The sequence below is a fragment of the Lutjanus erythropterus genome, chromosome 18 (genome assembly GCF_056507025.1).
Source record: "Lutjanus erythropterus isolate fLutEry1 chromosome 18, fLutEry1.hap2, whole genome shotgun sequence".
Classification (NCBI taxonomy): Eukaryota; Metazoa; Chordata; class Actinopteri; order Lutjaniformes; family Lutjanidae; genus Lutjanus; species Lutjanus erythropterus.
Window position 1 is genome coordinate 11,027,235 of NC_139334.1, and position 26,371 is coordinate 11,053,605.

Genomic DNA, 26,371 nt, shown 5'->3' on the forward strand with positions numbered 1-26,371 from the left:
TCACAAAACAGTTAAAATATATCTTTATTATTTTATTTTTTTTTTACACAGTTTTTACAGCCTCACAGTCTCTGAGGATCCACCAACAACCACTGCAGGACTGCTGCATCACTTGCTTGCAAACGCCATGATCTGCTCCTGCAGACACAAAACGAGATAACAACTTCAAACTCTGTAACCTTTGACTCATGCTTACTAAACACTTGTTACAAGACCTGTAAACCGATGAACTCACAACATTTAATATGGAAAAAATGTCACGTTTAACTCTGTGCCTCCATGGTGAAATGCCTTTACAACCAGTTATAGTTGTGTTGGTCTGAATCACTTAGTAGGGAATAAAGCCATTTCACATGAGTGGTCGGTAATAAAAGGGGTGTGAAAACACAAGCCAACACCGCTGGCTGTCCGCTGCCCCAGGGCCAGCCCTGCACCCCACCCACACACTTTTGGTAACACTAAATTTGGGGCTAAACTTAGATGCCATAGTAGTAGGTTCAGAACCCTGGAAATTATAGACACCACTAAAATAAAGCTCCGTGTAATCAGAAAACAGGGCAGAGGGTGGGGTCGGGGTGGAGGCGGAGCTAAGGTTTGACAGGTGGTTGATATTATCTGAGTGATGTCCAGGTTCACTGGGATGTACTCGAGGATATGTTTGGATGTAGAGGCTAGGAGAGCTTACTTTGAGCGCTGGCAGCATGTTGGTGGCCTGCAGACCGAAAGTGCGCAGGAGCACGACGGGAGCAACGTTAGTGGAGTAAAGGCGTTTCATGAGGTCGATGGCAGTCATCATGGGCAGATTGTGTCGCTGGCGTTCAGTTTCATATTCCAACAGGTGCTGAATTGCTCCTGCAAAAACAAACAAAGAATGGGGGTTAAAAACTGAAGATTTTAAAGGGATAGTTCATATTATTTGATATAAGGTTATATGAGGTAATGTACAGCTTTGGACAAGGTCAGCAACAAAACATATTTCAGCTGCTTAAAAAGGTCCACCTAAAAAAAACAAAACAAAATCAATATCGGTTTAAGTGTACGGTATATTTAGAATATTTTCACCACTTTTCTTTGTTGTTTGACAATTTCTTCCAATGTGAAACCATCATTAGGCAAGCAAAATATTGCTCTCTTCAAATGAACAAGACCCCATAGACAAAATCAATAAGTTTAACCTTGCAGAACACAGAAGTTGCCTTGATCTGTTAGTTTGTTTGTGTTACTGTGTGACTTCGGTGTTTTAAAAGGTTAGCTGGGATTCATCAAAGTCACATATTAACACAAACTAAGAGATTGAGGCAGTGGTAGATGGGCAACTCCAGTGTTCTGTGAGGTAAAATGACTGATTGCACCTATGGAGTTTGGTTGGTTTGGAGAAAGCATTAATTATTATTATGATTTTATTTATTTATTTATTTTATTATTTGGCTAATTCCTGTCAGAAAAGGCTGCCTGACAGCAATGTGAAGCAGTGAAAATATTCTACATATAACAAACTTAAAATGATGTTGTTTTTTTAAGGTGGGCCTTTTTTGAGTGGCTATAATACCTTTTGTTGTTGACCATGTCCACAGCAGTACATTGCTTAAATCCAAACTAGGGGCATGCTGACCACCACCTACTGTAGGTACCCAAATGACCATCAATAAGTACCTCATATGACCCCACTTTAAGTAATCCAACTATCCCTTTAAGCTTGTGTATGTCTCTCATATGTTTTCTGCATTAAGCCAGTACACTGGTGCTATTTTGACTTCAGGACGTTTAACAGAGGAAAAAAATAAACACAGTATCTCATAACGGGATTTCATGTTTTTATGAAAAGCAACTTACATATACTTCTTGGCAGAATGAACAGAAAAAAAACATCAAATAAATGTTACCGGAAAAGCTGTTTCTTTTTATAATCCAGATCAACAGCATGCGTTTGAGCTGGGGCTATGGAAAAGAGCTTAGTGGGGAAACCACTGTGCTATAGTTGCAGTGCTAGTGTCTGTTTAGAGTGCTCACTGACCCAGGTCCTTCCCGTTAAAGGCCGCCTGGCTCAGGAGTTGTGTGAGGGAAGCCACATCCCCGAAGCCCAGGTTGGCTCCCTGACCCGCCAGGGGATGGACACGATGGGCTGCATCCCTGCAAAGACAAACATGTCCCACTCTCTGTCCAAACACATTCAATTCACAGTATGTAATTTTATGCACAGTGCAAGATCATCAGATCATGTCATCCCCTTACATGTGAGGTAAATCTGGATATCTTCACTTACAAAACAATTAAAGGGAAAGTTCACCCCAAAATCAAAAATACGTATTTTTCATATTACCTGTAGTGCTATTTATCCATCTAGATTGTGGTTGGTGATTGATGTGAACTGTCAAGTTTTGCATATCGGCTGTAGAGATGTCTGCATAATAATGGAACTAGACTGCATTCAGTCTGTGGTCCTCAAAGAAAAACTCAACAGTAATGTACACAGTAATGTCTTTTTCCACAAATCAAGACCCAGATATCCACAGTCTTTGTGAGCAGTTTCATGTAGGGGCTATTTTTTACACCTGCCAGCCACATCACCTCACAGACGGATGCATGCATCTAGTTATGGACGAGAGGCTTATGCTTGTGACAGTGTGGGATGTAAATATTAATGGGGTCTTTCTTGGCTGAGCTATAACGTTAGCACCACTGAGCTAGCTAGCATGCCGATATGGTTGCCGGGTCAACAGAAAGAAAATAGACAGACACCTCTATGGCTCCAAAACTCAAAAACTAACACCAAAGCGATGTATATGAATAAATAGCACATAAGATTCTGGGGTGTACTGTCCCTTTAAGTGTTAATGTCCAGGTCATTGTTTTCATTCTGACGTTCTTACCCAATGAGAGCGACCCGGTGCCTGATGTACTCTGATGCGTGACCCATGCCCAGAGGAAACATGACCCGGGTCTTCGGGCCGATGCCTGCCACACTTGGGGGAAGCTGTCGAGGTGAACCTGCAGACGGCATGATGGCTGACAGGGCGCTGCGGAACAGAGAGCCCGCCGTCTCAATCAGCTCTGACTGGTGCTCATTACTCCACTGTAAGTGCACACACACAGACAGACAGGCGAGAAGACAGAGACACATTCACACGAGAATGAAAAAGGGCCAGAAGAGAGAGAAAACAGACATTATCCCCTTTGAGTGGACAAAGAAATTAGCTGACATAGAAGCAAAGCTGAACTCCAGGCCAGCGAAAGTGCTTTTTTTCCCCTCCCTAACTAACTGGTTTGGCAGCGCTTCGGGAGCTGGGCTAATTAAAAGAAGATGCCGGCCAGGCTATGCAGTTGAATTAGCTCTGTTTGAAAAACATTCCATGCAGTAATGGTCGACACTGGGAGACCACAGGTTTAATTAGCAAACCAGGCCTGAAACCAAACGTGACTCAACCGTGGTGACCCCGTCCATCAGGAGGACAGTAAAAATAGCCAGCTTGGGAAAAAGGACTTTCTCCAAACATAAAAAATGGATAGTGAAATATTAGCATTGTATAAAGTCTGGGCAAAACAATGACAATATTGTTTGGATGAGTCACTAAAGACAGCTGGACACGTGATGGAGAATTCCCTGCCACATACAGTCCACTGCACACAAATACAGAAACGTTGCAACATCACTCTGACACATGTGGAAACCTGACTATAAATACAACATCAGCTGTTTAAAAGTTGGAGCAAGACTTACGAAAGCAGAGTTGATAGCGTCGACAAAGCTCTCCTCATCCAGCTCCAGCAGCTCCTCTGCGAGCCGATGGCTGGTCGACCACACCAGAGAGCTCTCTGTGTCTGATAGCTGCAGAGCACAGAGCAAAGACACCAATATCAAATACTTGTGTGTCAGACAGACAGATATTTTGCATGAAAAAAATACTGCAGTAAATAATGTAGATATGGTACCGGTAACATTGCAATGGGTCCTGTTGGGAGGAACCTCTGCCATGCAACATTGTTCTCCGTGGGCTGTCCAACACATAAATTATATCAAATTAAATACCATACTGACATACTGTGGCATTGCATTGTAAGACATACATTTTAATTACACATATTGCACATAAAAACAAGATATTATGAAGGGTGCTTCTGGGTGGGTGTATTGTTTTCTGCATGTTGACAGATGAGACAATTAAATTACTGTCATAATAAAAACACTCAATTCACTCAGTAACACACAATGATGCTTCTAAAAATTATGAATGCAATATGCATCAGGTAAGGATGTAACAATACCAAAGACTGGAGATATGATAGTAACCTGACTGACTGAAGGTCAGGTTTAATTTTTTTAGTCCACAAAAAATTGCTGGAGTTTCACAGGAAAACTGTGTTGCAGAACATAAACATGAACAAGAACATAAAATGCCTCCATACTGCTTACAAGCCAAGTTGAGTTGAATGACATCCTTTATACCATGTTTTAGTATAAATCTCGCCTTAACAGTGTGTGTGTGTTCTGATGCTGTGCGCACACAGGTGAACAGCATGTCTGGACTTTAGGAGACTTGGATTATACAAAATGAGCAGTTTGGACACGTTTTATGTTTTATTTTCCAGTTGGTTTTTGTTTAAGAACTGGTCACTATTCACTTCCATTGTTTGGGAGATTCTGTAAGACTGTTTTCCTGCGAAACTCAGTGTTTTGTGGACTAAAAAAATTAAACCTGACCTTCATTTGGCATGAAGGTGAGTAGTTACTGACTGAATTTTAATTTTTGGGTGAACTATCCCTTTAAAGGAGCAAACTGTAAGAAATTGGTACACTCACCTCTGATAGGTGCAGCACAGCCACCACAGCAGACTGGTCATAATTCCACTTCACTGTGGGTATCCCCAGTGCACGCCTCACCATCGAGTTTGGTCCATCTGCACCAATCTAAAAAACAGATTAGAAAAAAGAAAACAGTTTAAAAAAAAATAAAGAAGAAACAAGGATATATGAACAACTACAGTGTGAGTGATGAATTAAACTGACCAGCAGCTTGGTCTGTATTGTCTCTCCGTTGGCCAACCTGACCTGGACCCATGGGATGGACTCTGCTGCCTGATGGGGCATGGGCCATACATAGTTCACCACTTTGGACCTGTACTTGACTTGCACATTATCTGACACACAACAAAGACATAAAAATGGTGACTAGAAAGCCCGCAGAAGCAAAACAAAAAATAAGCAGCGATTCTAAAATAAAATTGCAACTGGTGTGACTCTCACACAACAAAGGGATCAATCTTGGTCCTGTGTATGTATCATCACGCTAAATCAGTGCTTTGCTACTTTTTCCGTCAAAAACGAGAGGATGGTGTGCCTGCAGCCAAGCAGTGGAAGATCTATAAACCACCTCGTAAAACACCACTGGTTTTCCTCCCTGGCACATGCTAGCTGCTGAAGTTCACATTCGACAATCTTCTTAATGGTCTTGGCCTGCCACATCGCCCTGACTAATAGTGTTTATCTACAAGAACACCAGGCCACACTTTGCACATGCTGCCAGCTTGTTAGATTTTGCACTAAAATATCAGCAGCTGGACATCCCAAACATGAAAGGAACCCGAGCGACGCTGGCTCATGCCGACTTGGAGTGGAACCCATCCACAGAACGGGCTACTGGTTCCTGGACACAAATGTCAAATATGGGTTTTCAGTGATTGGAGAGCAGGGTTACATTGAAACCAGCTGGCATGGAGCGTGCTTCTCATGTACTGCACGGAGCATAACAACACCACGGCTAAAACGAGAGAAGAGAAAGAGAGAGCAGCGGACGAATGGGAGGCACATGAGGCAAAAACGTGCTGTGACCACACATCCGTTGTTTGGTGCAAAATGTTGAAAACTGTTTATAAATATGCCACTTTAACTGTCAAGCACATAGTGGAGCTGAGTTTTATTTGCGAACCTCACAAAAGTTGGTCTAATGTCAACAGCAATACAGCACTACACACTGTCAGCGCTTTCGTGTCTTAAAGGGATAGTTAGAATTATTTAATGTGGGGTTGTATGAGATACTCCTACAAATGAAGTCAGAAGATGAGGAGAGAAGTACCAGAATGTAAGCTAAGCAATGAACTGCTGTGGACAAGATCAACAACAAAGGGTATTTGAGGCACTTAAAAAAGTCCACCTAAAAAAAAAAAAATCAGTATCACTTGAAAGGAGCAATACGTAACAACTGAGTCCAAATACCAAGTTGGAGCCACAGCCAGTATAATAAATAGGTTGAAACCCTATTTAATATATGATCTATGTTTGAAGAGAGTTGTTTTCCCCCGCCTCCTCCTCCCAAGACTAAAGCAGGCTGCAGGAACACTGCAACGATCGCAACATTGTCATTTGACAATAACAAAAGACGATGAGTCCTACAGTGTATGTTGACGAGCTGTTTATAACTGTCAGTTGTCTGTCGATGTAAAGTTAAGTCTGTTATTCTGAAAACAAAAACCCACTGCTCTGAAAATACACTCTAGAATTCAGTGACAACCTGCCAGACTTCATTAACAAATTGTTCAATTAAGCCATTATAAACACCCACTGCTTCTAAAAGATTATGATTTCTTACAACTCATAAACAGACACTTGCTCATTCCGAGAACATTCAGAATTAATTTTAAGACTATAAAACGTGAACCAGACAAACTAAAACTGTTCTTTTGACCCACAATAAAAATTTCAAAGGAGGACACCATGGCTGTAGAGCTGTCAAAGAAGTGAGCATTTCAATTTACCATGTTTCCTTAATCTCTGATGATCATGGTCATTTTATGATAAATTACAGTAAACATAGGACATATTTTTCCATATTTTCTCCTTAACCCTGCCCAAAGCAGTACATTGCTTATCTTCCATGCTGGTGCTCCTCGCTGCTTCTCCAAACTGGGGGTGTGTTGACCTCTATCCACTGTTGTTAATGCACTGACTATACCTATTACCTCATACAATCCCAAATAAAAAAAAAAAAAAAATCTGAACTATCCCTTTAAGAGGTGGTGAAGCTTGTGAGCACATGGCAGCTTTAAATAGGTCACTGGACCACTTCACGTGTCCTCAGAGGGTGCCGGGGCTCCGCAGCTCCCAAAATGTGAGGTTTTTTGATTGAAATTGCAGGGAAAACATGAACAAGTCCAAGGTCTTAACTTGTCTTTAAAAACAGTCACAGAGAGAGAGAGTACAAATAAACAAAACCTGGGGACAGGACGGAATAAATGTGGTGGCATTAGCTGCCAGAGTCAGCGTCCATTAGGCAGATGGAACAGGAATCAAGACAGAGCACTGCTACTGTGTGGGGGCCTCATGTTTTAATCATAAACGTGCTTACCGGACAGACCGTCCAGCTGTTTAGTGAGTGCAGCCACAACGATGTCGTTCTCCACGATGTACGCCATCTCGTCCTCCACGTTGTCCTTATCGAAAGTGATCAGGGCATCGGAGCAGGCGTCCCAAACCTAAATGAGAGACCCATTATGCCTGCGGTCTACAAGTCTATCCTTAAATGCATCCCCCTCCACCTATATATAGCCAGGCAAAGAAGTGCTGCTTCATTGAGCTGAACACATCAAAGTTGTTAGCTGCTGTCGGAGGTTGGCATCAAACCCAGAGTGATGAGGGTCACCAACACCCCCTCTGGCTGCTGGACGGCTGACTCCAGCTTAATGGAGCCCACAGAGGTGGAGGACCCAACGACATTTTTTGTGATGTGGATTTTTGCAAACATTTTCTTGGAAACACAAATAACAAATGACATGTTTGTGGAGTCAATATTTATCCACAACCAAAAGTGGCACGAAAGAGAAGATATAGTTTTGGGCTTCTGTAATTCCAGCCCTGAAAGCACCATTTTGAGTTAAACACGAGGGGGTGAAAAGTGTTTGTACAAGGTTAATTCTCTCCTGGCTTGTAACTATGGTGACAGAACCCATCATTCTGCAGTAATATGCTGCTGCACTACTTTTTTCCGACTTGCCATAAAGTAGGGGGATATACCCCACAGAAAACCACTAATGGCAGTGGGTTTTGCAACTTGTGATAAGTGGTTGGGAAGAAAAGATTTACTGAGACCAGCCCAAGAAATTGTTTTGGGTTTGTTTAATGCGGGGTGAAATGATGCAGCTCACTATGTTCTGCGCACGATTTAAACAATACACTTCCTTGCAACTTTATAGAGAAAAATGTGGGCAAAATGACGCCTTGATTGCAAAAACCCAGTTTGCCTTCTGTTTCAAATCTAAATCCTCAATGCTTACTGGACATTTAAGGTGCGAGAGCATTTTACTGCATGGAAAGAATGTTATTTACAGAGGTGGGAAGTAAAGCGCAAGTACTTTTCAGGTATCTCTACTTTACTAGAGTATTTATTTTTCTAACAACTTTTTACTTTTACCCCATACATCAGTGCATGTTATTATGATGGGCCCTAGTGTCTACACTGTGTATATTTACAACCCTGCTGTAAATTTTAATACAGTGATCTGTACTTTCTATTCCTTACATCTTAAAAATAGACTTGTTATCTTAGTTTTAATGCATTTAGTGGATTAACTGATTATGTTTATTTTGTGTTACTCGCCACTGCCTCTTTGGTGTATCCATCAGTGAATATATCACAGGAGCACAACGGACATAACAGAATGAAAATAATGTAACAAGACAAAACAGGCAAAGAGGGAGACTCGACTGTGGAGAAAAGGCGTCTAGTGAATCTGTCAGCTGCCTGTGAGAGGCTTTTTAGCACTACAGGATGGATTTTTAGACGCTAAACGGCACTCCTTGATTAAAAGAACTTTGAGAACCAACTTCTGCTGTGGCTGAACAAAAGATTTTGGTCCTGAAGAGATGAGGGAATTTTTAACAAAAGAAAAATGGTTTAATTAGAACTTGTGTTGATCAAAATGTTTCAGGTTTTGTTGCCGACAATGAAAATTGCTTTGCATATATCAAGAGAGATTAAAGGAGAAATATGTAAGTCCCTAGCATTCAAAAATAAGTAATGCAGTCCAAATAGTGAAGTGGAGACATAAATAGTGTATTAAATAGGTTGAATTTCTTTTTTAATACACAATCTATGGCTAAAGTGAGTCGGTTACACTGGCTCCCTCCTTCTCGGACTGACAAGTCCATCACTGTAAGTTGATCAGCTCTTTATAACTGTAGACAACCAAAAGTCCACTGCTCCGAAAATACACACTCTGGACTTTAAATTCAGTGACTGGCTGCCTTACTGCCTGCCAGACTCCTTAAACATATGCCTCAATTTGACTATTTCAAATATCTACGCCTTCTAAAAGCGTATTAATGATTTCTTAAGGCTCATAAAAAGACACTAACTTATTCAGCAAAAATTCAGCATAAATTTTAACTCTAATGAACATGAAAAGAAACATGAAAGTAACAAACAAAAGAAGTGAGTATTTTAACTTAGCATGTTTCCTTAATCTCTGCTGACATACGGTCATTTTATGAGTCAACACAGTAAATATATTACATAGTTCTCCTTTAATATTCATTATTTTCAGTATATTGCTTTCTTTTTTATTTGTTTTATTTGAAGTTGGAATGGTTTAAGTTTCAGTTTTGAATTGATGTGAGGTTCAGACAAGATTGAGACAGAAACAGCTGGTAGACATCTCCTTCACAGGGCAGCTTTTTACTTTTGCACACTGAGACCATTTCAGAGCCTGTACCTTTTCACTTTTACTTAAGTAAAGAAGTTGAATAAGTACTTCTACTTTTAGCAGTCGTTTTTGAATCAAGTATCTGCAGATGTACTTGATAAAGAAATGTGTGTGCTTTTGCCACCTCTGGTTATTTAGAGCAGACCTGCAGTACATAGTTTCCAGTGCTATGGCTGGAGATGTATATGACTGAGATTCAATGGGCAAACATGCCAAAACAGTGGTAGCAGAGTGAAGGTATAATGGGAGAGGTACACTACCATAATCACTGTTAGGCACTGCATGATGACATCTTAGGCCCAGAGAGAAACCCTGCGGTTGGGTGTTTGGTACATGCCGACCACATCTTACAAGAGGGCCAGAGCCTGCACCCACAGCCGTAAAGCGGGTTCACTCTGCAGCAAACAACCACTCTCCTAATCTTTCATCTTCTTCCCGTTGTTCACATGAATCTTCATAATTATAAGATGCGGGGAGTCAGTACCAATTTGAAAACGTCAAAATGATTTACTCTTCATAGAAAACATGGCTTTAATAAATAAAACTCGCATGGTCAGAGAACCATCCCGCACTTTGAATAGGCCAGAAGATGGATGTTTTTTAAATATACATCGTGCTCCTTGGCATTCCTTGTGGCACCAATCCTGCAAAGCTACTGAAAGGACGTAAATTGTACTAAGGAATGAACAAAATGCATGTTATATGAAACCACTGTTTGCCATTTAAATGTGAACAATTACATACCATATAGATGATTATATGATGCAGTATTGTGTTGCTTGTTCATTAAGCTGAATGAGTGAGTAGAGGCTGACTGTCACAGATTTTTCTCTCCACAAATTGTACGGTGCTGTGATTGATGGATGACAGAAATACATACAGTATGCCTGTAAATTAGACAGTCTGGAAGACATATGAAGAAAAATCTGAGTTGTGTAACAGCAGGATTTTTGGAAGATGTTCGGTAGTGCAGTGCTGGCAAGTGCTCTGGTTATTTTTGTTGGTCCTAAAATGATATTTTTCTGAACTTTTGACTTAGCTGTGCAACGGTAGTTACTGTACACTTGTCTTGCACACATTTTAAAAAGCAACTGCATGTAAGAGTGAACTGGAGATCAACATACCTGCATCTTTTTATAGGGCTTGTACCTCATCTTTGTGATTTGTTCCCATGCTCCAATACCTGTGTGCACAAACATATTTTTCAATGAAATTACAATACTAATTTAATGTACAAATGTATCCAATGCACAACCCCAATTAAAAAAAATTTGGGACATCATGTATAACTTAAATAAAAACAGAATGCAATGATTTGAAAATCCTTTTTGACCTGACCTACAAAGACAAGATGTTCAAACTGCTAAACTTTTTTGTAAATATACACTGAATTTGATGCCTGCAACATGTTCCAAAAAACATGTTACATCACTTTTTCTTGTAACAACACTCTAACAAGCGTTTGGGAACTGAGGACACTTAATTTGGAAGTTTTGAAAGTGAAACTCATTCTCATTCTTGCTTGACATATGACTTGAGGTGCTCAACAGTCCAGGGTCTTCACTTTCATATTTTGCACTTCACAATGCACCAAAGTTTTCAGTGGGAGACAGGTCTGGACTGCAGGCAGGTCAGTCTAGTAACTAAACTCTTTTACTATGAATCTACACTGTTGTACCACATGCAGAATGTGTCTTAGTGAATTGTCTTGCTGAAATAAGCAGGGACATTCCTGAAAAAGATGTTGTGTGGATGGCAGTATATGTTTGTATATACCTTTCAGCATTAATTGGGGCTTCAAAGAATGTGACAGTTACTTTTTGAAGCTAGTGTTGGTAACAATCTGAAAGATCATTTTCCTTTTTAACCTGGAGAACATACATGATTTTCAAAAACAATCTGAAATGTCAGATCACAGCACAGTTTTCCACTTTGCATCAGTTCATCTCAGATGAGCTCAGGCCCAGAGAAATCTGTAGCATTTCTGGATGTTGTTGATATTTGGCTTTCCCTTTGCATGGTAGAGTCTTGACTTGCATTTATAGATGCAGCCAGGGTTTACTGACAATGGTTTTCTTAAGTTTTCCTGAACTCATATAGTAACATTCTTTGAACAATCAACCCTTACATGCAAAGATTTCTCTACATTCTCTGAATCTGTTTATTTATTCATCCTTTTTTTTAGCCAGAAATGTCCCATTGAGACATTCGATCTCTTCTTCGATGAGTCCTGGGGTCTGTACTACGAAGCAGGTTCAACACACCCAGGGTATCTTTTGATTATCTGGCTTCACTAAATCCGGACAAAAGCAATCTTGCGAGGCTGTCATACGAAGCTGGTTATCAACTTATTTAGTCAAACCACCATAAACATGGTCACATAAACAGGGCGGTGTTTGCAGCATCTGACCAATCACAATGGACAAGTCTACTCACAGCAGGGTGGAATATTTTACAAAGTAAGAGCAATATATAATATTAGACAAATATGAAGAAGATGGCTATTATAACCATCATAAGACCAAAAGCAACACAGCTGCAGCTGACAAATGCAGGAGGGACAGCTGGCAAGAAAAGAACATGTGTGAATAATAATTTATTATTTATTTTGTAGAGTGCTTTTCAGGATACTCAATGACACTTTACATACGTTAAAAAGATCATAGAGAACAACACACTAAAAATATATAACACAAAACATTAATTACAAATTAAAAGCAGTTAAAGGCATAAATTAGTAGTCTTCTCAGCTGAAATAACACTACGCCTTCAAAGCGCTCTCATTTGCTCCTAGCTGGGTGTTTTCACGTGGGAGTCAGCATTTTCATCTGGGAAAAAAACACTTTGATGGACACAGGACCTTATAATACCACTGCTCCATTATTAGCGCATGAGTAGATGTGACTGTAATTACATTTGTCTATTCCATTTAATAAATGTATTGTTAGATGTGTTCTTATAGCGTGTGAGACAGTTTTAGCCTATTCTTCAAGCTGCAGCCCACAGACTTGGGAGAAGAATATATAATTTAATATGTTTACCGATCATTTGTCTGTCATCTGATCTGCAGACAGATGATCAACCATATTAAATGATATATTGAGATTATTGTGAGCGTAACCCTGTCTTCTTTATATGAATCCATACATTTGAGATAAGGCACCAGTCAGTCAAAGAGCAGAAATAAAACAGACTATGGAGCGAATAAAAAATAAATATAAATACATAATTCAAAGTAGTGAGTAGGCTTACTTACATATCTTTTTCAAGTATAACAAATACAAGGCTTTAATTCTTCAATCAGTCTCTGTTTTAGGATTATATCGTACACAAAAGCACAATGAAATAACACTTTTCCCCTCCTCCCTCTCATGAGTTGTACTCCAGCGTCTTGGAGCCAGCGCCATTTAATATTTTTTCCAAGAGAACTGATTGGTCAGCAGGCTTTGATCCATGCTAATCTCTTATCTTTAACATAACCTGCTCCAGAGCAGGTTAGGTATTCAGCATAAGTTACCATAGCGATTTACTCTGGCAAGAAGTGAACCACAGTCGTAGAACTGAAAACCCAGAGTTAATCCTGAAGTTACTTCACTAACCATAAATTAAGCTTCATAATACAGGCCCCTGGTCAAGATGACAGCATGAGCACTTTCACATGGAAACAATATGTGTTAGAGCACATATTATAAATAAAAGCAACACAAGGGGAACCAGCGATATCTATAATACATCCCACCTCAAATTAAGGATGATGTAACGACAACATATTTCCTTCAGGGCAGTTTGTAAAAGACTTTTAAAGTTATTCAAAGACGAGTGCTTCAAAGGTAATGCTATCCTGCAGCTTATTGTAACCCAGGGTGCATAAAACGAGAAAGCAATTTTACCAAGTGCTGAGTGCTCTCTAGGGACATTTAGAAGAATCTGATCATAGATGACATATGAATATATAAGCTGGTAGTTTACCTAACAATGTCTTGGCAATAAATACTAACAATGTATATTTTTCTTCTCTGGTATAGAGAGCACCATCCTAAAGATTCATATGAAATGCAATGGTGATTGCATGTGCCTGCAGTTCTTACATATACAGTGTGATATGCAGAATCTACAACAAAACAACGAATGAGAATTACAAAAGTATAGTAACTAAGGTCTGGGCCGATGGTCATGTTACTGATCAGCTAATTTTAATGGATTCGGGTCCTAAAAGAGCAGATTTGGGACACAGAACACGTTTCACAGGCAAGTTCATCAAGGTTAAGTCAAACAGCTTGCAGCTTGATATCCCACACTCTCTATTTCCCCTGACTGCCAAAATCTTTAACCTGGAGAAACACATTTAACTGCAGTTTGGGCTGAAGCAAAACTCTCATCCTTAGTGTAACTAAGAAAAAAGCAGTGTCAGGGAACATCCCAGATGACCTGCCAAATGAGGAACAATTAAGGTCAATATGATCCGTTAAGCCGCCATGACTGGACAGTCTGATCCCTGGCTTACCTTGTGAGAGCCATTTAACAGTCTCACCAATGTCTCACAGGAAGGAAGCTAATCACCACAGAAGTAACTGTGTGATGTATTTTCTGTCTGTATTCAAATGTACAAAGCCATTCAACAAGAACACAACAACAAAAAATGTCACAAGCCATTTTCTAATGATGTGTTAGTGAGTCAGGTTTTATAAGTGTATACTGTACCGCTGAGGAGGGTGGCAGAGCCTGGACTGATGGAGCTGACTCTGGTGCTGTAGGTGTCTGGGACCTTGTCCATCACTTTCTTGTTGCCTGCTTCGAGCAGGAGAATCTTCTTACCCGCTAAGTTGGGATCCATGCCTGTCATAAATCATGGAAATATTATATAAAAATTACATATAAGATTTTTTTTTTTCAGTCTCAGAGTTGATGATTTACTAGCTTTAAAAGTCATTAGCAGAGGTTTGTATGGCACAGGTTTGGCTGAATAAAGACATGGAATAAATTTGACTGGTTAATAATAACTGAAGTCACATACCAAAATGGGGTCAGTCAGGGTTGGGAAAGCATTACTCACCTAGGGAACATGCCATTGCAGATCCAACCATTCCTCCCCCAGATATGACAACATCATAAACCTCAACCTTGCCTGAATCGTCTCCATGTTCTGCACACGCTAATCCTCGGCTGATGATTTTTACAGCAGATAAATGTTTATCTGCAATAAAACACCTGCCAAGACCGTTTAAGGCCAGCGTCGCCTTTGTGATCTTATGCATGATTCTGTCTTCACTCTGCGTTTATGTGGGACAAACCCCGCATTAAACAGTCCAGCTTTTAAGTCTGAATATTTATAAATGCCAATGAGAGAGACGTTTCCCCTTCAATGTGTCCTAATACCAGCAGCTGTGTCCCTTCTGTAATCCAGCCATGTTGTGTTGACAAGAGCGCTCCAGAGGAAGTACTTCCTGTTTCTCGTCCAATCACAGAAGATGTCCGCTGCGTCACGGCCGGCGTTGCTGCTTCTGTCCACACACAGTGCTAATGCTACCAAAACGGAGGAGTGAGTGTAGGTAAAGAGACCCGCTCATTTCCAGATGTAATACGAGGACTCTGACAACTTTATTTCAACAACAGACCTCATTATGTTACCAAATAAGTTGTAGTGTATGTTGTCAGCGGAGATTTAACGTTTGGAAGAAACTTCGACGCCAAGAAACACTTATTAAAACTCGTCTTTTACCAGGTTGGGGGCTCTTTCCATTTGAATATCGTTGCTTTAATTTTATTTTAAGGAGCAGAAAATAGGAAGCAGGCTTGTATGTGAGTATAAAAGTAAACACGTGTATTAGCTTACTTAAGCTAACGCTAAATACATGTCTTAAATCGACATTATACACACTGTTGAAAGCGCAGAGGTCTGGTTGCCATGGTAACTCGATTACACAGACTGGAGGAGGCGGAGAGAGATGTCTGCCTTATCTCTAAAATAATATAACTTGATGGCACAACGTGACCCAGTTAATCAGAAGACCTTGTTGTGAGCAGTTTCACGTGGGAACTGTTTTCTTCTTCTTTTGATTAAATTATGAATTGTTTAAAATTACTGTGTAAAATGTCAGAAAACAGTGATAAATGCCCATTATAATTTCCCAGCATGCAAGGGTACATCTTCAAATAGTTTGACATGCCCAAACCAATAATCTAAAACCCAAAGATATTCAATTTATACTGACATGAAATTAAGAAAAACAACAAACCCTCATGATTTAAGATTAGAGCTACAACTACCAGTTATTTTAATTATAGACTGATTGAGGGCACAAAATTAGCACCAACCACCAGCCAAATGTTGGTAAAGTATGAAAGTGGCTGGTAGATTAGCCTCCTCTTTAGATAAAAGAAAAACAAACAAAAACAATTTGTAAAATGTTAACATTCTCTAGCCATTTAAAAGTTAATTATGCATGGTGAATTGATAATTTCTAAGATAATCAATTGATGGTTTGGTCTACAAAACGTAAGAAAGTAGTGAAAAACCCAAGTTTTTCCCATGGCAACATATTACATTCCATGTTTTGCCCCAGCAGTGGCCCAAACCCAAAGATATTTAATTTGCAAACAAAAACATTTACATCTAATAAAACCAACATATATTCACATTTGAGAAGATGGAATCAGAGAAGACTTTTTGCTAATTTTCTGGCCACTTCATCAGACAGTTAGGTTAATTAGCTAGTAATTCTGCTTTAATTAGACTGTTGTTCAGCTATTATTCACTTTAAGAAAATGTACAGAGATCAAATAATTGGACAATATGAATATATGTGAGTAACTTTTCTAACATTGTCTGCATGTGTGTTTTTTGCTGTGTGTGTGTTTTGTGTCCTGCATATCTTACAGTAAAATGGTTGTTGAAAGTATAGGCAGAACATTTGTGTTTTTTATATTTTTGAGATGGGGGGAAGTTATATAAATTCTTCTTCTCTCTACATATTTTTGGTCATGGAATGTGTATAATTTTGTCAAACCTCACCTCTCATTATTTTGAAAATGAGAAAAAGAAAATGAATTAAAATAAATGATTGATAAATGACAAAAAATTGCTATCAATTTACATTCTGTTGACAGACAAAATGGATGAATTTATTAAGCGTTTCAGGACTCACTCAGGAATAACATTTCATGGTTTTGACTTTAATTTTCATTCTCTTTACTCTTCCTGTTTTTTTTTTTGTTTGTTTTGTCAGTTTCACAGGTCAGAGAAACATGTCAAAGCTGGAGACCTTGTTGGAGGATGGACTCAGATCAGAGTTAATGCTCCAGCAGCAGCTGAAGGTCCTTCGTGAGTCCCTCAGGCAGCAGCTGCAGGAGACAGAGAGGAGACAGAGAGAGGAGCTGGAGAGGAGGATTCATCAGAACGCTCTACTGTCAACTGACCAAAAGTCCAGAGTTGAAAATGAACAGAAACATCAGGCCAAGTAGGTTTCCTCAAATGTTGTATGTTTTGTCAGAATTGGAATATATGTATTTTCTTGAAGAGCTTTACTGCTTTTCAGACATGTGGGAATGAGGAAATCCACCTCTACATCTGTCCTGACCTCAGACAAAGAAACGTTGCAGCATCAGAGACAGTCAGAGAGGCCTCACTCACCTTCTCCAGCCTGGATACCTCCAACAAACTGGACCTCCATGCTGACCCCTACCAGGACTCAACAGTCTGAGTGTTTAGCTTCATCTAAAACAACACAGATGATTAAAGAAGAGGAGGCCATGGCTGAGTGTCAGAAGAAGTTCTGTGCTCTCCCCGTCCCCAGCCATGTCACTCAGGCCCTGTATCTGGAGATGATGGAGCTGAGGGACAAGAGGAGGAAACAAGGACATGAGCAGAGGATGGACTTCTTGCTCTCCATTCAGAAACCTTTCAGCTTCCAAGAGAGAGAAAAGGAGAGAAGAGAGAAACTGATAACAATGTTACACCAAGTCTCAAATGATCAGAAAAGCAAGGCTGCTACTGTCAGGAAGCCTCATCCCAAAGGGCTAAAAGACTCATCAAACTCTGAGACGAAAGGTGGGCTTCATTTTCTGATGCGATAATGCTGGTTAGTACAATGTTTGGTGTAATGGTTGGAAAAAGAAGAGATCACTCAGTCGAGTGCAAATTCCTGGCGGGCAACAGATGATGAAGCACGTACTGCAATATCAGCACAACTACCAGATGCAACCAACGGAGATTTATCGTATAGTTTCAGTTAACTTTAGGGTGCATAGAGTAGTGTAATGGTATTGTGCAGTAACCAAGCATCCTGGGTTCACCTAACTCCAAATACCCAATAAGGAAACAATAAACTGGACAAGAAGTCCGAACTTACACAACAGTCTAAACATGTTTTTTTATTTATAACATTTTGTTATTTAGTTGGAACAGCAATATTTTTTACAGCAGGATAACAGATATAGAACTCTACATTTTTGGAGAAACTCACAGAAGCTGAAGTTCTAAATAATTTACACTTCATGTTGCCTATTCATGGATCAGAGTCTGCATTTCCCAATGGAAGTTGTGTCAATTCAGATGGTTAATGTTTTGGCACAGATTAGATCACCCCCGGTACTGATGTAGCGCACTGACACATACAAACACAAGATCTCCCAGGCTTATGCTTGGTGGACAAAGATCCGCTTCTTTGTAACATAATGTTATATGCCACGTTACAGACAGAAAATACTGCCAGCTTAGAACAGTATATAGGGCACTGTTTAGCAACTTTTATGCCTTGTGACCCTTTATAGAAAGGCAATGCCTACCTGTGACCTCTCGTCACAGGATGTCAATGAGTTGTGAGCGATTCAGATATTTAGGTATCTGAATAGGTAAAACTGTAGAAAAACAAAAAGATTTATCTTTAGGTGTCCAAACTCCCAAGTATGAACCACTGGTATAGTCAATAGAAATAAGAGATGTAATGTTTCATAAAATTGATAGTATATAGTTACTCATGTCATGTAACAACTTGTAGAAAGCTGCACTCTAAAACTTAAGACTTTATGATAAATATTAGACAACATAACAAATTCATGTTATTTGACTTGTTATGTTGTGTAATGTTACTGAAATTCATTGTTATTTTTTCATATATTCATACATATATGAAAATATGTCTGTACATGTATATTTACAGTAGCAGCCTTATTAATATTTTAAAATACATGAAACAGTGTAGCAGTACCTGATGAGTTTAGATCAGTTCAATTTTGGCTTCTCAGCAGCTTACATCGTGTATGAACAAAAGCAGCATTTTATTCTGGTGTGATTAAAATGAGAACCTTTTATTGAAAGACAATATAATTCTATAGACTGTATTATAATGTTACACACCTATGTTCTGTCATGTTATATTGGATGCATGTGTACAGTTTGACTGATTCACTTTATGCAATGACATGACTTCAGCCTTGACTTGACGTTATTGTAATTCTGTGCAGACCAGGAGCTTTGCAGACAAGTCCCCACTCAGACATCAGTGCAACATGAGAATCTTACTGTGTCTGGCAGCCCGAAACTTCGCACTGCTGAGCGCACCAGGAAAGAAAAATTGGGATTCCTGGATGAGAGGCCCAGCTTCAAGCCCAAAATCATCCAGCGGGTCCCTGATTTCAGCCGGCTGCACAAAGCTTTACAGACAGAGGCACTGAGAAAAGTCACACAGAGTAAAGATGTGATAAAATGTAAGCCCTTCTATCTGAGGACATCAGCTCTCCCTGCGAGAAAAAGTAGGATGAGCACAGAAAACTCACAGGTAAAATGTTTTCTTTACCTCAGGCTGGTTGGTTTGTTTACTCTGAGAATTTTTCATCATTTTTTTCAAGTTTGGTTTTACTTACTTATGAGAATATGAGCAATTTTTAGTTTAGTTCCTGTTGTTTTGAATTCTATGCTTTTTATATGCATTTCATTAATCTAATTCCAGTCAGATGATAGTTATGGTAGGTGATTAAATTAACAACTCTCAAAATATTACATCACCAAAATGCAAAGAATAATGCCTGTCTTAGTGAGCCACTGTCTGCATAGGAAATACATAAGTACCAGAAGACACCAAGGACTAAAAAGCACCAGATGGCTTCATGTTGCAGTTTTACATTACATCTCTGCTTGATGGATGGTTCGAAACACATCCACCCACCACTTCTCTCTTCTTAGGGGGGTAGGAAACCACCAGTAAGAGCCTGTAATGTTCCACATGACAGACAGAGCTGACCTAAATTCTAGCTCATTTAAAAAGGTCCATATCACTAAGATTGCACCAAGTGTACAGTAGCAGACCTAATAAGAACAGATGTTCACCTTATAGTTTTTGCAGGCTGCGTTATACTCTCTCATGTGTCGCTGTGGTCCCTTAGCACTCAGAGGTGTTTATGTCAGAACATGTGACAAAGCACTTTGACCTGGTCACATTTGACTTTCTCTTCTGTGTCCTTGGGAGGGATTTGATAGAAGATTTATTGTTTGGTTAAGTTCTTGTATAGCCTATCTGTTATTTCTTGAGGTCGTTCTGACCAGTCCGCTCAGTTGTGGAGCTGTAAAGCTATTTAAAATATGTACAGTGGGCCCTCTTTATAGAGGAGAATTCCCCTCCCTTGAACGGTTGCATTTCAAACTTTCTTCACCTCATATTTTATCAAGTTTAACTGAAGCCTCGTTTCTACAGCACCCGATATACAGCCATATAATCTAAGTTTACATTTGTTCCTCAGTTTCAGCAGTAATGTCGTTTTTATGAGATTCATCACATATTTCACAAGACCATGTGTATATATGTATATGTTCGGTGAAATTTGTCTGTGTGGATGATTCACAGACGGACATTACAGAGTAAAAATAATTACAACAGTAATTAAGTAAGAATAACAGTAATTTACTCTAATCCAATGTGGTAGCATGATCCTTGTGATCAGTGAAAGTTCCTTCCTGTTTCCCTTTCATATGTTTTCTGTCCAAAATTATACAATTACCAGGGATCTATTTTAGAGTCCAGTGCAGCTTTGCATCAAACTGTGGTACTTTTTTCTGTAAAAGTTGGTGAAATGCGTTCTCACTGAAAAGCAATTTTAGAATGAAAGAAATGAAGGAAGAAAGAAATCCATTATAACTGAGGTTATTATTAAGCAAAAGAGATGTCTCCAAACTGAAGACGTGCAACTTGTTCACTCAGTTGCAGACTGTCTCATGTTACAGTGGGTTCACTGTCGAGCACAAGCTCCACCTGTACATCAGAGTTCTAGGAGACAAAAATATGGGGACAACTGGATACCTTTGTTTTGCTATGGTCTTAAAATTGTAGTATTACATGTTTTCTTGAATTCATAAAAATCACACTATGGAATCTGCATCAATAAGTGGATCAGTGGCATCAGTCCATTATCCAATGTTTGAGTTTTGGCAGTAGGTGATTTATTAATTTATAACAGGGAGGTGTGGCCCAATGTGAGAAAAACATATATTTATGGTATTTATAGTATGTAGTTTAGAGAATGTTATAGATCCAAGATGAAATTCACAGAAGGGCTGGACTAAGAGAAAAGGCGTGATTACGAATCTGTTACTTCAGCACCACGGACAGCACCATGGATTTATCAATACACAGCGCAGTTGGGCAAGTAAGGCAAAAATATCCAGAGCTGGAGCCACGCTTTCGATTTCCTGCCCATACGGCCGGCTGACTCAATTGCGAGCAGAGCTCAGCTGTCAATCATGACGTGACACTCTTTTTATGCCATCAAATTACTAATCAAAACCAAACTGATGAACAGAAATCAGCAGGACAAGAACTCCCAAAAAATGACAGAAATGACAAGATGTTTTGACTTCACTTTCGGGGAGCTCTCATCCCATTTCACTGGCACTTCACTCCATGATGAGTGTGACTCTGTGTACCTCGTGGCTGTGGAGGGTCACTTAAATAAGGAGGGGGGTAGCCTTACTCTGACGGAAACAGGAACATTAATCAAGGTGGATATTGTAATTGAATAAATATTAAAATGCTAATGTTGCTGTTTGTACACAACATTGACAAAGATGTAAGTGGCAATGACATAGCACACTTATTACATTTATGGCATAGTCAGCTCATAAAAGAAAGAATGATTAATTGAACAAATAAAAACTCACCTCCACGCTTCTTTGGCCACATCTGTGTTTTGTTGAATATTTTTCCGTCTTGTCATTCTGTCATGTGTGCAGGCAAAATGTCTATTAAATGTCTGTCTATCTTGCACGGACCTGTTGTGGGGTTTCCTCCATACCAGACAGAAAAGAGCTGCTATGCCTGAGACGACTGTGGTTTGTAAGCTTGCAGACTTCCTGTTGGAGGGCTAAATAACCCACTTGACCATAAGGCTGGCTGGTTTAGAACGACACCCAATGTGACAGACCCTCCACGCAAATGCACAAATGGAGTGAGAGTGGGTAGGAGGGAGTGTGTAGAGGCCGGTCTGGGCCAAAGATTCTAATGACAAACCTCAGTTGAATGAAGGATCAATGAATCAGGTAGACTAGGCTTTTTTTGTTTTTGGTTGGTAAAGCATCCCGAGCACAGCAAAATGATGAGAAAATAAAGGTGGGTGATGATTGAAAGGGATTATTTTTGTATTAGTCCATGCATTGTTTTTTTTTGGAAAATACTTGGGAAGTTACATCCATTTATACACTGATGTATACATTGCTGGTGTTAATACTGCACTGTCTTAAGTTAATTCTAAATTTCTTTAACCAAATGCTAATTATTCCCCCGCGCCCCCACACCCACATCTACAGGCACCAAAAGTAAGTAATCTCAGAAGAAGCAAGTCACTTGGGGCCTTAACATCACTGTCCACAGACACAATCCCTACATTCATCACAGATGCTGTGAGGAAGCGCTCCATGGCTGTCAGGTGACTTAGATTATTTGGAACTTTATATAGTATATAGTATATTTAGCCTGTATAGTTTATACAGACTAAATAATAATAAAGATGAGGGACAATTCACCCAAAATCAAAAATACATATTTTTGCTCTTGTTATGCTATTTATCCATCTAGATTGTTTTGGTATGACTTGCTGAATTTGGAGAAATTTGCCTCTCTTCAATTTAATGGAATTAGATTGTTGGCTTTTTTATCTTTATTTTTCTTTATGTCATAGAAAGAAAATAGTTCCTACATGAAACTGCTCACAACAAGGTCTGTTGATTATCTTGAGTAACAGGGTCATGATTTCTGGAAAGAGGCGCCTTGAGCACCACAAGCCGAGTACCATTTGGTTCCATTTATATTTGAGAAAAGGCAGACACCTCTATGGCCAGTATCTCCAAAACTCTGCAACTCACCCAAACAAACTAGATGGATAAATAGCACTACAGAGGAAAAATATGTATTTTAGGTTGAACTGTCCCTCTAAATCCCCTGATATGCAGAGTATTTACTTAAAGATTATTTTTTTTACTTAAACAGAAAATCAATGGAGGTGAGGGATAGCAAGAATCAAGAGAGCGCAGATTGGGTGAAGAGGTACCAGATGAGGTCCGAGACCATGAGGAGGACTGTCACACTTCATGCAAAGCTGCTGGACCCACACAGCAGCTTGAAAGAAGTGCATAATGAAAAACTACAGCAGCATCGGTGAGTACTGGTCAAGTGAGGCCGCTCATTCTCTTCTTTTGCAACCTTTGCAAGGCACATCACAACAACCACACACGCCTGCCACAGTAGCTCAAACTATAATCTTCTCTTACATGAAGGGCGGCTGACCAACAAAGGATGAGAGAGTATATGAGAGAGTTACGGGACATGAAGGCAAGAGTTAGTGAACGCCCTTATTTGTTCGAACAGGTGAAACAGGTGAGTGACAGTAAGCTGTGAAGATTACATTATATTGAAAATGACATGCACTTCTAGTATAACTCTGAGTTTTTTCTGGCAGAAAAATGCAAAGGCTCACGCAGAGCAGACATACAGGAACAAGCTGAAGAAGGCCGGCTTAAAGGAGCAGTTTGTTGAAGAAAATGGAGAGGCAGCTGAAAGAACATCAACATCATCTAGATTTGAGGATGATACAGAAAGTGACATTCATAGCAGGTATGCAGCGTGAGAATTTTTAGTTTTGTTCATCCACTATGTAATACCACTGTGTCCGGTAAAATTATGAATAGCACTGCTGCTGCAGAGCCAAGGACTTCATGTGGTTTGGTCATTTTACATTACATAATTTTCTGAGCTTGCTCTGCAGTCTCTAGTGAAGAAAAGACAAATACTGTAGCCAAGTAAAAGTTCGATGTAATTACAATATAGCCATTTTCTAACCCGAAATGTCTGATTTAGGGAAGAAAATGTAGACGACGGGGAGAAAATTGAAGATGTGGAAGAGGAGAGCGTGAAGTCCAAACGGGAAGAAATGCCATGATCAAAAAGGTCGAAGCGGCAGAGTTTTTTGTGGCCTCTCCGCTAGAAAACAACACTGTCCTCAAAAATGAATCATGTCATGGCTAACTATCGGCACCAAGCGTTTGATAGGTTAAGATGTGCAACTATATATTATGAAATCACAAAGCATCTGTACTTTACAATCATATATGTTATGGATTACAACTGAAAGAAGATAAAAGTTTATAGAACTGTGTTTATGTAAGCAATTAACATTTTATATGCTTTGAGTTCAGCAACATATATATGTACAGCATATATACATATATGTGTGTGTGTGTGTGTATGATCTGCATAACACATAACACTTCATGCAGGTTAAACTGAAAATAAAAAAGCTACTTTTGGTTTTATGACAACAATTTTGCTCAGGAATATGAACACTGTAATTTTGAGGATGATGAACACTTGTTTTGCCCGCTGTAAAACAAGAAGCTTCCAATATTAACAGATATATATATATATATATACATATATATACTTTTATAGTGTGATAAAATGTCTGTCTGCCTCTAGTTGTATTTCTTAAAAAAAAAATTGAATCATTGTATATGTTTTAATTGGGAAGGTCCTGTGAGGACACCAATCATCTGACATGGGCCTTTTTTCGGATGGTTGGGTTAAAGTTCCCAGTTGTTTCCACAGCCACACTGCCACCTAAATAAACAGTACTCAGAGACCAGTTCATTGGTCGGCTCCAAGCCCATAGACCCACATCAAATACGCTTGTACACCGACCTCCACTTGTGCTTTGACAGCTGACTGCCAGGAATTTGAGAGTTCATTTTTACAATCAAGCCACATGGGAATGTTTGAGTATGTACTGCATATAATCATAATCAAAATGTAGTCATGGAGGCCAGAACATGCCAAAAAGTAGCCATACTTTTTGTAGGCCATTTTGTCATGCATTGAAGTTATTGAAGGAAGCGTTTGCATGACTTCAAATGAATACATCATTAAAAATTGTGAAGTAATTGGTCCTATGGGGATAGTTTGGATTTTTTGAAGTGGGGTTGTATGAGGTTTTTATGCAGTCAGGTCCCAGTTTGGAGAGGCAGCAGAAGTACTGGTGTGGGAAAACTAAGCAATGTACTGCTGTGGACAGGGTCAGCAACAAAATGTATGTTTGCCACCTAAAAATAATTAATATCAGTGTACACAAACTATCCCTTTAAAGTAACACTGTTGAATTTTTACTTTGAACTGTAGCATGCAGATAATACTTTAGTATGTAACAATTCTAATACAGTTTTGTGCTGTCAGACTGGTTTGCATCTCAACAAGGTGACTATAACAGTATTTTGTATGACTGTGTATTAAAATATTCATATGATTAATTTTTGATAATTAAAAAGCTATGACGAAAGTAGAAAATCCATAATGTATTACTTATAGATGTAATAAATAATCACAGACAGACATCACATGACAAAGCTTCAAGGGCTCCATCCTGTCAGGTTGTCATGGGAACCATGTATCCCTCCCCGTTCTGCCTGGTAGTCCCTCAGGAGAGCGCTGTGCACCTCTGATTCCCCCGGTGCACAGCCGAAAACAAAGCCAACCTCTCCCAACCTATCAGATAATATCTGAGTGAGAACCTGCATCCTTTTGCGCAGATGCCTGTGACATCTCTTTAAACCAAATGCACTGCCTCGAATGTGTGTGGAAGAAGCTGAGAGAGGGAACAAACACATCTCATTTAGATTAATGAGAGGCTGTGCACTTGGCCAATGAATGTTATGATCACGCTGTTTGAGGAGTGGCTCTACTTAGCAGATGAACAATATAATTTCGCCAAAGGTGGTGCGTTCAGGTCTTTTATTATTCTAGCCGCTGAACGATATAAAAATTCCCACACATTTAATTCTGTAAATACATGGGTTGAAAATGTAGGCAGTTGAGGACACACCCTAGAAGAGATGATATAGGCCTCAAACGGACTTCACTGTCACAATGTCAAGCCGATTCCTAGTCCCGTATTCTCCTGCCGTTTTTCTCCTGTTGTTTCAGATCCTTTCTCACTCATTTGCCCTGCACTCCCTAACCCCTGCTCCACCACCCACCTGTTCCCACCTACCGATCAGCCCAGTGGCACAGTGGTTCTCAAAATGGGGTCTGGGGACCCCCAGGGGCCCCTAAGAGTTTTCCAAGGGGTCCCTAGCAAAAAGAGGATTCATTCATTTTGATCGTAATTCCATCTATAAGTACAGAAGCTGAGAACGGCCATATTTGAC

General features: G+C 39.5%; 2 protein-coding genes across 2 annotated transcripts; one reads left to right on the forward strand and one right to left on the reverse strand.

Moving 5' to 3' along the window:
* Positions 1-15,101, reverse strand: coq6 (coenzyme Q6 monooxygenase). The gene is made up of 12 exons (XM_084743251.1): positions 14,747-15,101; positions 14,395-14,529; positions 10,818-10,876; positions 7,341-7,467; positions 5,006-5,136; positions 4,799-4,906; positions 3,931-3,993; positions 3,719-3,826; positions 2,871-3,073; positions 2,015-2,130; positions 686-852; positions 1-138 (listed from the first exon to the last, which is right to left on the reverse strand). The coding sequence occupies exons 1-12, from the start codon at positions 14,946-14,948 to the stop codon at positions 109-111; spliced, it is 1,449 nt and encodes a 482-aa protein (XP_084599377.1). The 5' UTR covers positions 14,949-15,101; the 3' UTR covers positions 1-108.
* A 107-nt stretch (positions 15,102-15,208) lies between these two features.
* On the forward strand, positions 15,209-26,363 carry fam161b (FAM161 centrosomal protein B). The gene is made up of 9 exons (XM_084743255.1): positions 15,209-15,492; positions 16,920-17,150; positions 17,229-17,740; positions 19,156-19,469; positions 22,487-22,605; positions 23,166-23,333; positions 23,453-23,552; positions 23,635-23,789; positions 24,033-26,363. The coding sequence occupies exons 2-9, from the start codon at positions 16,939-16,941 to the stop codon at positions 24,112-24,114; spliced, it is 1,662 nt and encodes a 553-aa protein (XP_084599381.1). The 5' UTR covers positions 15,209-15,492; positions 16,920-16,938; the 3' UTR covers positions 24,115-26,363.
* Positions 26,364-26,371: the final 8 nt, after the last annotated feature.

What these genes read in the sequence shown, in the direction of transcription:
- fam161b (XM_084743255.1), top strand. Translation starts at nt 16,939, where the DNA reads ATGTCAAAGCTGGAGACCTTGTTGGAGGATGGACTCAGATCAGAGTTA. An exon ending in GAACAGAAACATCAGGCCAA is followed by an intron (nt 17,151 to 17,228) that starts GTAGGTTTCCTC and finishes ACTGCTTTTCAG; the next exon opens with ACATGTGGGAATGAGGAAAT. An exon ending in ATCAAACTCTGAGACGAAAG is followed by an intron (nt 17,741 to 19,155) that starts GTGGGCTTCATT and finishes AATTCTGTGCAG; the next exon opens with ACCAGGAGCTTTGCAGACAA.
- coq6 (XM_084743251.1), bottom strand. Translation starts at nt 14,948, where the DNA reads ATGCATAAGATCACAAAGGCGACGCTGGCCTTAAACGGTCTTGGCAGG. An exon ending in ACGCTATCAACTCTGCTTTC is followed by an intron (nt 3,074 to 3,718) that starts GTAAGTCTTGCT and finishes GTGCACTTACAG; the next exon opens with TGGAGTAATGAGCACCAGTC. An exon ending in CACCGGGTCGCTCTCATTGG is followed by an intron (nt 2,131 to 2,870) that starts GTAAGAACGTCA and finishes TTGTCTTTGCAG; the next exon opens with GGATGCAGCCCATCGTGTCC.